The sequence below is a fragment of the Micromys minutus genome, assembly GCF_963924665.1.
Source record: "Micromys minutus genome assembly, chromosome: X".
NCBI lineage: Eukaryota > Metazoa > Chordata > Mammalia > Rodentia > Muridae > Micromys > Micromys minutus.
The window spans coordinates 94,831,283-94,843,409 of record NC_137970.1 but is presented as its reverse complement, the minus strand read 5'-3'; the positions used below and the strand labels follow the sequence as shown (position 1 = coordinate 94,843,409).

General features: G+C 37.0%; 1 protein-coding gene across 1 annotated transcript in view; it reads right to left on the bottom strand.

The window, feature by feature from the left end:
• GRIA3 (glutamate ionotropic receptor AMPA type subunit 3) overlaps nt 1-12,127 on the bottom strand; it is a 257,663-nt gene that overhangs the window by 102,715 nt on the left and 142,821 nt on the right. Inside the window, exon 5 of the mRNA XM_080910407.1 lies at nt 472-525. Within this exon, the coding sequence (XP_080766533.1) occupies nt 472-525 (54 nt within the window). The remainder of the gene's footprint in view (nt 1-471; nt 526-12,127) is intronic.

The following is a 12,127-nucleotide window of genomic DNA, read 5'->3' as shown; positions in this document are numbered from 1 at the left end:
TGTTGAAGATTGAAAATAATATTTACTTCTTTCCAGGCAAGAGCTCTACCACTGATATGTTACCGTGTCAGTATTAGAAAGGTTTTATTTTATTTTTTATTTTTTGATTTTGAGACAGGATCTTACTGTGTTTACCAGGATGACCTTGAAGTTGCTTGGCAGCACAAGAGATTTTGAATTCTCACTATGTCTCAGCCTCCGAAGTAGCTGAGATTTTTAGGCTGGTATCTGCATACCAGACTCAAATTATTTTTTAAATAAGAAAAGAAGATAGCTTTGTAGCTGAAAAAGACAACATAATAGTATACAGAGCTATCAAAGGCTTGCTTGGGTATTTACTGAATTTGTTTCTCCAAGCATCTATAGAACACATTAGCTGCTTCCTGGATTTCCTTTACAGCTGATTATAGATGACGGGAACCAAATGGACTATATTGCCCGGGGACACTTGAACTACTTTTTTGTTCTTACCAGGTTAGCAAGCATGTAGTGATAGCCTCTTGAATGCTTCCCCAGGATCACAACCTGCATAAAGAACAAATGAAAAATATTGCTTATTTAAGGACATTTTCCACTTATACAATCAGTCGGATGACTAGAATGAATGCTTTGAAATCATCAACAAGATGGTGGGATTTTAGAATGCGGTAAAACTGCTCCTAATTGTACTGGTTTTATTTTTGTTGTGTTTTACTTGTAGTCAGATAAAACAGGAATCATTGTCAATATCAAAGTTAAAAATGTCAAAACAAGGGGATTTAAAAACCACATTGGAACTTCCAGGTCAGTAGCAGAATTGTCACTTAAAATAGATGGCAAAAGCAAAGCTGATGATCCCTCACCCATGAACTGGATTTCTGTGCTTAGCTGTTGAGATGGAAAATGAGCTGAACTTAGCATACAAATTAGAAAGAGAATGTACTGTACAGTTTTTTTTTTTTTTTGTTCTCTAGAAAGCTTAGGGAATAGAGCACTCAAAGAATGGGGTTAATGGGATTTTCAGGTTAACTGAGGTTACTTTTGCTTATTGAAAACTTTTCTACACGCTTGCCTTCCTTTTCCTGCCTTAATGTCTTAATGTGAACGATGTGTGGCCATCTGAATATGTTTTGATGCAGAAGGCAATGCCCTAGGGCATTCAGAGGAGTTTTCTTTCCAGGGACATTTGGCAATGTCAGACAACTATTTGGCTATTAGCATCTAGTGGGTAAAGGTCAGGGATGCCACTAGAGATCTTCCAATACTTAGGACAGACAGTGCCTACTACCATAATCATCTGGTCCCAAATGTCAACCATAGTGAGGATAAGACACATTTCCTCAGAGTCATCATAATTATCATTATTTTCATCAGTAATGCTGTGTTAAGTACTTGGCCTTCAGATTACAAAGTGCCTTTTATTGTCTCTTATGTCAGTGGGCTAAATATTTTCCAAACAAATGTACTGGCTGTTTTTATTTTTTTCTTCCTAAATGTTTTTTTTTATTTTCTTGTAAAATAATATGCCAAACTTTTCGGTTCATTAAGCATTTTGTCAAACACCAAGGTGCTGACACTGTCCTAGATACAGGTGATGGGAACAAGGAAGTGAACGGTATAGAGATGAAAGGAACAGTGTCATGTGTATTTAAGTCTTATGTCGGTGTGAAGCTAATATGATCTTTCATTAAGTAAAACAAGGGAAAGCTATGAGTATAATATTTGGAACAGGCGTTAGAAGGAAGTAAAGCAAACCAGAGTCTGTAGGGTTAAGCTTCATGATGAATTTCTGGTCATAGCTAGGTACAGATGTCAGAGGTTTGAAAACAACTGGCAAGGCCTCAGAATTTTTCACATGGCAAACTGGAGGCGTATATGAAAGTCTATAATTGTTATAGTTACCGCAACTGCCCTTAACTTAATGTCTAAAATATGCAGGCCTGGTACTCAGTGTTGTATGTGTAAGCAATATATATAACATTTTAAGTCTAATTTTACAGATGAAGCATCACAGCCCAAAGGTAGTCTAAATAATTTTTCCAAGGTCAAATAGCCAGGAAGTAGTAAAGCTGGGATTAGAACCTAAATCTTTGTTCCTGTGAAAGGACTGGAAGAGCAATTAGATCCTCCATATTCGTGGTTTATGCATCCATGTTTAAACAAGCCCACACTTAAAATATCAGAAAAATCATTTCAAATAGAACATGTGCAGACTATTTTCTTGTCTCTGTTACCCCAAGCAATGTAGTATAAGAACTATTTGTGTAATATTTGTATAGTATTAGTTAATATAAGTAATGCACATATTAAGTAAGGTATATAGAATGACATGAATACCACATTGTTTTGTATAAGGGACATACGTATCTATCTATTTTGGTAAATATCCAAGTTGGAGTACTGCTTTAGAGCCAGTCCCGGTGGCAAGACTGAATGACATGCTTCAATTTGCCTTCCGACTTTTCAACGTTATGGTGCTGTCTAAATTATGTACATGTGGGAGAGATTGAACTTTATTCATTTGAAGCAATACTGATAGAAGCTAGGGCTGCATGCATTGCAGGGAAATACTTTACTGCAATGTCCTATCCTCAGTTTGTGTAGCACATTAGTTCTTTTTTCCTTTTCAGTACCGAGCTCAATAGAGGACGTGAGCCATTCAATGGTTTCTTATAAAATGCACTCCGTGTTAGATAATTTCACGTGACCAAAGGCTAATGTACATGCTCTGGGCATGTTTAAAGTAGATTAGGCTAAGCTAGGATTTGAGATAGGTTAAGAATATTATGGCTTAATATATTTTCAATTTCCAGTCATTTTATTTATGCTAAATGCTGATGATTGCTCTCAGTATTTCCAGAGAAGCAAGAAAAGGTGTCTAAAGTGTGAAGCAGAAAGGGAAGTTGCCATGGAGGGTACATGTTAGTTTGGCCCATAGAAATGGAGTGGTATCTTTGAGCATCATGTTTACTTTCTTGCTATTATAAAGTCTCAAGACATTGTGTATGTGTGTCTGTGTGTGTGTGTGTATGTGTGTAAAAGAGATAGCACAGAGAGAGATGTTTTTAATTAATTTAAAATATGAACCACATTTCATACTGATTATGTATGAAGGAAAAGAAAGGTTAATGAATGTCTTGAGGAGGTGATTTCTCATGCTGCCACGACACAAAATAAGCTGTTAGGTGTCTTCTGGGATGTATTCTTCAGTGTCTACTCATGAGAAACATCTTTGCTGGTGACATTTGTTTAACTTTTGGTGGCAAGTTGGGACCATACATTTGTTGAATTTTTAATTCACTGACAACCCTCACATAATAAAACTAGAGGGTTTTGAATACTTCATGAAAAATGAACAACATTCCTAAGGGCACGTGACAAAGTCAAAGAAAAATAAGGAAGGCTATTCTAGTGGAGAACAAGTTTATTTGCTTCTTCACTTAAGGAAGGGCCCAGAAGGAACAATACACAATGGTAGTGTCATTAGCTGAACCCTGAATGACAATGCAGAGGTTGGATTAGGTCATGCACTTAGTGTTTGGCTGTGGACAAGTCACTCAACTTTCTGAGTCTCCATCTGCTTATCCGGGATGTGCTCCTCATTCTCCTAGCAAGGTTGCTATGATCAAACCAGAGAGAACCTTCAAACATGTTCGAGACCAGAATAATGAAGTATGCCACATTACTTCCTTCTAGGGAGGGGTCCTTCACTGAGACATTGCATCTTCAGCTTCAGGAAAACATGAAGCTGTTAGAATAACGGTTTTGGTCCATGCTCAGATGGTGTTCGTAGAACAAATGGACTTATTGGAAGGTAGTTCTCTCATCACCCTTTCTAGAGTTAGCCTTAAGTTGGAGGAGATGGGAAAGTTATCTAAAGATAGGAACATTTAGGTGTCACAGAGCTGCTGCCTTGAAGCCCATAATTAATTCCTCATCCTTGCTTTCAGTGCCTTCTTAACTCTGATTTAACATACAGTTCTTACCAATCTTGGTTTTCCCAGTTCCCAGTAAATTAAACACTTCATGCTAGAAGGGGTGTGTAGGGAGGCTGGGGGTGATATTTGGGAGAGGTGCATTAGTATTAGAGGAAGTGACAGTCTGCCTTAAAGGAGAAGAAACAACAACAGAAAAGCAAACAGCAATGTACTAGTGCACAGTATAATCATGGATGTTCTCTGTGAGTGCCTGAGTCATCAGACAATAGTTTACTTTGATCAGAAACTTCTGATGAAAATATCAGGGCCATGTAATATGTTTCACAGAAGGCTTCCATCAGAAATGCTCTCCAAGTTGTTAGGGAGTAAACGTCTGTTGTCTTGAAATCTGCTATGGAGCTGCTATAATTTTAATGATGGGAGTTAAATGAGGCCCCAGTGAGAAATGTGCTATATTTTTTCTCTTCACCTTTCCTTTAATTTTTTTTCTGGGAAAAGCTTGTGAGAACAGGGAGAGGTTGGGGATACTGAATATAATATGGTGCACCAGAGAACTGGATAGTTAGTAGGAATGTTCTTGTTCAGTTAATCCTCAATCTCTGTTCTTTCTGTTACAGATGAATGAGGCATAAATTGTACCCTCACTTACTTAATAACTCTGGCAACCAAGAGAATATTCAACTTTGCTTTTATAGTAATTATAATAGATCTTTCTGAATTAGTTTTAGAACTTCACGGATAAAAAGCTGTTTTTACACTCAGATGTGACATTTAAGGAAGAAATACCAAGTTCCCACATCCATGTTCTGCCGTCACTCTGCCTTTGTAAGATTTGCCAGGGATGATAAATGGCCTGATATGAGGGCAGACACGATAAATGTAATAAGGGGGAAATGTGCGAAGTATAGGTGAAATTCATTGTTGTAGGGAAAATCGTTTTTTATCTTCACATATAGGATCTCAAAGGGGGGAAAACCCCATCTACAAATCTCATTCACTGAACAGAGGTTTTTTCTGTGCCGAAGAATGATCTCGTATATACTAACACTAAGCCTTGTAGACAGGGTCAAACTTTCTGACAAGGAAGTCAGGGAATCATAGTTTCCTTATTCAGGAGTAATTTTCCCTGACTAAATGGCCCCTCATCCCATTTTTCTGTGAAACTGTGGGCTGAGTATCTCTGAGTAGTGAAAAGGGATTTATAAGGAATTAAGTTGGTTGTCTCTCAAGAAGACCAGTCCTTTCACGATTTTATATTTAATCTAGATATTCTCATAATTTTAGAAATTTGAAATGAAATTGTTCCACAAGACTACTTGAGAGAGGCCCACGTATCCTTTGGGAGGCAAAAGCATCTGCTTTTCTATGCTCACATTTTAGAAAAAAAATGTGTGTGAAGAAGTGTGTATGTTTTCTCCCCCTTAGATCCATCTGGTATGCAGATTAGGTTATTTGCAGACCTAAGTATCTCCATGTTTGGATTTTCTACATCAGTGCCAGAAAAGGATCTATGGAGAAAGATTGATCTTGCTTTGAGTACAGAACATGCCTTGATGTTCACCTTAATTTGTTTCTCTTTGATTTAAAAGCTTGGGCAAGGGAGTCTAGGAAAAAAGGTTGAATTTTTGGGGAGGATTTTTGGTCAAATTCACTAGGTAGTTTTTCTTCTACTGCATGGATATTTTGTCTGCAAGGGGAAAAAACTATTAGATCACATTTTCTATGTTCAAAGAAAAGATTTTTTTAGGCTCACATCTGCCTTCCCTTTTCTCTTAGTTGAAAAAAAAAAGACATTGTTTTCTTATGGCACTATATGTAATTTCAGCAGCGTGGAGAACTGAACGCATGGTGTGCTTCAGAAATCAGCCTGTAATAGTGCCACTCCTTCCAGAAGAGATTTTCAATCCAATCCCAAGTGTTAGCCATCTTCAGTGACAACCCCAATGAACTTGTATGAGTCTTAGTAAACATAGCAATTCCACTGGCAGTACTTCCTAGTAACTTCAATGTGCACATATTTGTACTCTTATATCTAATGGCAGGGCTTTACATTGCAATCACCTAACCTGAAGGAGTGTGCTAGAATAGTGTGGTAAGAAAGAACAATGACATATACCAAAGTCGGTCCTATGGTGGTATGGGGGGGGGGGGTAGGGGAGTATGGCTGACACGGAGAATGACAGGAGCTTTTTGTCAGCAAGGCAATAGTTATGCTGACTATAGGGAAGCTTATGTGGAAAGAAAGGAAATGAAGGCAAGAACTACAATTCTAAGATGTGAGGATTAGAGGGTAAGAATTTTACTAGACAGTATCCTTTGGAGGTAGCTTTACTTGTAAGACTTTCATATTCAATTTATCATAGTTTAATGAAATATGTGGAAGATCTAATAACAAATCACAAGAGAGGGTCATGAAGCTGGCTTATCAGATTAGGAAAATAAACCTGAAGCCTCGAGTTCAATCCCTGAAACCCAGGTTGTGGAAGGAGAGAACTGACTCCTCAAATTTGTCCTCAGATCTTCATATTTATATCATGGCATATATACATATACACACAATTTAAAATAGACATAATAAAGTAATTAATTACCCTGCCATTTTACTTTTGAAATACAGTGTTTCACTATGTAATCATTGCTGGCCTAGAAATTGACTATGGAGTTCAGGCTGGCCTTAGCTTGTGGCAATCCTCACATCTACATTCACAGAGATTTTTGTTTTAATATGCATAATGTATTGTAAAGGTTCAATCAAGGGTTTGCTTTCTATCAAGGATTTTCTTTCTATCAAGTATTTGTTTAATCACACCTGACTTCTCATCAGGGACTATGAAAGCTAGAAGATCCTGGAGAGACATCATGCAGACACTAAGAGAACACAAGTGTCATCCCAAGCTGCTATACCCAGCAAAACTCTCAATCACCATAGATGGAGAGACCAAGATATTCCAGGACAAAACTAAATTTACACAATATCTGAACAAAAATCCAGCACTGCAATGAATTATAGGTGGAAAACCCAATACGAGGAAGGAAACTACATCCTAATAAAAATAAGAAAATAACTAAGAAAGAAAACCAAAAGAACAAAGACACACAGGCACAATTCTCACTCTTAAAGCAAAACTAGCAGGAAACAGCAACCACTATTCCTTAATATCTGTTAACATAAATGGACTCAATTCCCCAATTAAAAGATATAGGCTATCAGACTGGATACATAAACAAAACCCAGCATTTTGCTGCATACAGGAAACTCATCTTAGAGACAAAGAAAGACACTATTTCAGAATAAAAGGTTGGGAAAAAAAACTTTCCAAGCAAATGGCCCCAAGAAGCAAGCTGGAGTGGCCATTCTAATATTGAAGAAAGTAGATTTTCAACCAAAAGTTATCAAAAAAAGATAGGGAAGAACACTTTTTACTCATTACAGGGGAAATTTGACAGGAAGAACTCTCAATCCATAATATATATGCTCCAAATACAAAAGCACCCATATTCATAAAAGAAACCCTACTAAATCTCAAAAAATACATTGCACCCCACACAATAATAGTGGGAGACCTAAATACCCCACTCTCACCAATAGACAGATCATGGAAACAGAAACCAAATAAGGACACAGTAAAACCAGCAGAGGTTATGAACCAACTGGAATTAATAGAAATATACAGAACATATCATCCAAAAACAAAAGAATACACCTTCTTCTCAGCACCTCATGGCACCTTCTCCAAAATTGACCATATAATAGGTCACAAAACAACCCTCAATAGATATAAGAAGATTGAAATACTCCCATGCATCCTATCAGAACACCATGGTCTAAGGATGGTCTTTAATAACAACAAAGACAACAAAAGCCCATATACACATGGAAACTAAACAATGTTCTATTAAATGATAGAAGGGTCAAAGAAGAAATACAGAAAGAAATAAAGGATTTCCTAGAATTTAATGAAAATGAAAACACAACACACCCAACCTATGGGATGAAATGAAACCATCACTGAGAGGAAAATCCAGAGCTCTGAGTGCTTCCAAAAAGAAACTGGAGAGAGCATACCCTAGCAACTTGACAGCACAGTTAAAAAAGCCCTAGAACAAAATCAAGCAGATACACCAAAGAGGAGTAGATGGCAAGAAATAATCAAACTCAGAGCAGAAATTGACCAAACAGAAACAAAAAGAACCATTCAAAGAATCAACAATACCAAGAGCTGGTTCTTTGAGAAAATTAACAAGATTGATAAGCCCTTAGCCAGACTAACTACAGGGCAAAGAAAGAGTATCCAAATTAATAAAATCAGAAATGAAAGCGGAGAAAAAAACAAGTGAAACTGAGGAAATTCAAGAAATCATCAGATCCTACTACAAAAGCCTATACTCAACAACAATGCAAAATCTGGAGGAAATGGATGAATTCCTAGACAGATACCAGATACTAAAGTTAAGCCAGGACCAGGTAAACCATCTACATAATACCATTACACCTAAAGAAATAGAAGCAGTCATCAAAAGCCTCCCAACCAAAAAAAGCCCAGGTCCAGATGGGTTCAATGCAGAATTCTATCAGACATTTTTTGACGAACTAATACCAATACTCTCCAAACTATTCCCACAAAATAGAGTCAGATGGAACACTACCTAACTCATTTTAAATGCCACAATAACCCTCGTTCCTAAACCAAAAAAAAACCCTACAAGGAAAGAGAACTTCAGAGCAATCTCACTTATGATCATTGATGCAAAAATACTCAACAAAATCCTTGCAAACCGAATCCAAAAACACACCAAAACGATCATTCACCAGGATCAAGTAGGATTCATCCCTGGGATGCAGGGATGGTTCAATATATGGAAATCCATGAAAGTTATCCACCATATAAAAAAACTCAAAGAAAAAAAAAAACCACATTGTCATCTCACTAGATGCTGAGAAAGCATTTGACAAAATTCAACACCCCTTCAGGTTAAAAGTCCTGGAAAGAACAGGAATCCAAGGCCCATACCTAAACATAATAAAAGCAATATACAACAAACCAATAGCCAACATTGAAATTAATGGTGGGCAACTTGAAGCAATCCCACTAAAATCAGGGACTCGACAAGGCTGCCCACTCTCCCCCTACCTACTCAACATAGTACTGGAAGTACTGGCCGGAGCAATTAGACAGCAAAAGGAAATCAGAGGGATACAAATTGGAAAGGAAGAAGTAAAAATATCACTGCTTGCAGATGGCAAGATACTGTATGTTAGTTACTCCAAAAACTCCACCAGAGAACTCCTACAGCTGTTAAACAAGTTCAGCAAAGTGGCTGGATACAAAATTAACTCAAACAAATCAATAGCTTTCCTCTACTCAAAGGAGAAACATGTGCAGAAAGAAATTAGGGAAAAGACACCCTTCACAGTAGTTCTAAACAATATGAAATACCTTGGTGTGACTCTAAGGAAACAAGTGAAGGACCTGTGTGACAAGAACTTCAAATCTTTGAAAAAAGAAATTGAGGAAGATCTCAGAAATTGAAAAGATCTCCCATGCTCATGGATTGGGAGGATCAACATTGCAAAATTGGCCATCCTACCAAAAGCAATCTACAGATTCAATGCAATCCCCATCAAAATTCCAACCCATTTCTTCATTGAGTTGGAAAGATCAATGTGCAATTTCATCTGGAATAACAAAAGACCTAGAATAGCGAAATCCATCCTCAACAATAAGAAAACATCTGAGGGATCACTGTCCTTGTCCTCAAGGTATATTACAAGGCAATTGTATTAAAAAGTACATGGTACTGGTACAGAGATAGGCACTCTGATCAATGGAATAGAATAGGAGATCCAGAAATGAGCCTTCACATGTATGGTCACTTGATTTTTGACAAAGGAGCTGTAAACATTCAATGGAAAAAGGACAGCCTCTTCAACAAATGGTGTTGTTCCAACTGGCACTCAGCATGCAGAAGAATGAAAACAGACCCATTCTTATCTCCTTGTACAAAGCTGAAGTGCATGTGGATAAAAGATCTCTACATTAAACCAGATACACTGAAACTATTAGATGAGAAAGTAGGGAAAACCTTAGAACACATAGGCACAGGAGAAAATTTCCTGAACAGAACACCAATGGACCGTGCTCTAAGGTCAAATATTGACAAATGGGACTTAATGAGATTGCAAAGTTTCTGTAGGGCTAAGCACATTGTCAAGAAAACAAAATGGCATCCAACAGATTGGGCAAAGATATTTACCAACCCCACATCTGATAGAGGCCTAATATCCAAGGTATACAAAGAACTCAAGAAGTTAGACTCCAGAGAATCAAACAACACTATTAAAAAATGGGGTGTAGAGCTAAACAAAAAGTTCTAAATTGAGGAATATCAAAGGCTGAGAAGCATCAATGGAAGTGCTTGACATCCTTAACCATCAGGGAAATGCAAATCAAAACAACCCTAAAATTCTACCTCACACCAACCAGAATGGCTAAGATCAAAAATTCAGATGACAGCAGATTCTGTTGAGGATGCAGAGAAAGAGGAACACTTCTGCACTGTTGGTGGGGTTATAAACTGGTACAACCACTGTGGAAATCAGTCTGGCGGTTACTCAGAAAATTGGATTAGTATTACCTGAAGACCCAGCTATTCCACTTCTGGGCATATACCCCCGAGACACTCCAACATACAACAAATATACATGTACCACAATGTTCTTAGCACCTGTATTTATAATAGCCAGAAGCTGGAAAGAAACCAGATGTCCTTCAGTAGATGAATGGATACAAAAATTGTGGTATATTTATACAATGGAGTACTACTCAGCTATCAGAAACAATGACTTTATGAAATTCTTAAAAAAATGGATTCATCTAGAGAATATCATCTTGACTGAGGTAGCCCAGTCACAAAAGAACAGACATAATATGCAGTCACTGATTATTGGATACTAACCCCAGGAAGCTCTGAACACTCAAGAAACAACTCAGAGACTATATGAAGCTCAAGAAAAACAAAGGCCAAAAAAAAAAAAAAAAGAAAGAAAAAGAAAAACTATGCTTAATTTTTACACACCAAGAAAACTCTGACTATTTCCAGGTTACGTCTTGTTTTACATGTACTTTATGCTCATTGTAACTAGTAAGATTTAAATGCATACTATCAAACCTTAAAAAAATCAAGTACTGACAAAAATGTATTCATATACTTTTATGCTTTTAATATCTGTACATTTATCTTTGCTTTTTAAAATAAAGTTGTTCAATTAAAAAAAGACTGGCAATATATAAAACACAAACCAATAAATAAATAAATAAATAAATAAATAAACCATACTCAGATATTTGACACAAAGTAACTGATCATCTCCACCATGAGAAATGAAACAAAAAAAAATTATACAGTGTCAGGACCCAATCTAAGCATGAGATCATATGGGGGGAACTTGTAGAGCTTATGAGAAAACCTCAAGAAAACAGGACAAAAGTTTGGGACCTCAGTTTCTTTCAAAGAACTGTTGTTGGCATGTGCTCTCCTGCTCCTCCCAGGTGTAGCAGACCGGAGTGGGTTTACTTTACCTGTTGCTGTTCATACGCCTCTGTGGAAAAACATGTTTCTGACAAATGCAGCTAGTCTCTGTGATTGTGTACAGTTTGAACTCATGAGAACTTTATTCAAGTAAGTATTCTTTACCCTCAAGGCATAAGCTGTCTAATACTTTGAATAAAACTGGCTGTTGCAGGAGAAAAAAAGAAAAAAGAATAAAAGAAAAAAAAACACGAACCATGACTTTTTGTGGGGATTTTGTATTCAACTTTTGCCATTTAATTATTAGCTTCATTGTTGTGTGCAAAACCAAAGTGTAAATAGTGGAGCATAGTATTAGAGAGCCACATGGACCTCAACCTAATGAAGTTTTCAGGCAGGGAGTGGGAAGAAGGCAGTTGGTATGGATACACAGAATAGAATAGTTTCTTTGTCAGCGTCTTAGGTATGACTCTCCATAAATTTCCATTTGTGCAGTGTTTTCAGTATCCAACACCCCAATCAGTAAAAATATTTGATAGTTGAAGTGAATGACCATGTTTATATTTTCAAATAAATATAACCCTCTCTCAGAAACCCTATGTGATTTTCAGGATAATGGCTTAGTTGGCAGCTTCATTCCTCTTCTGGGAGCCATGTCATTTAAGTGGATCTCAATTTGC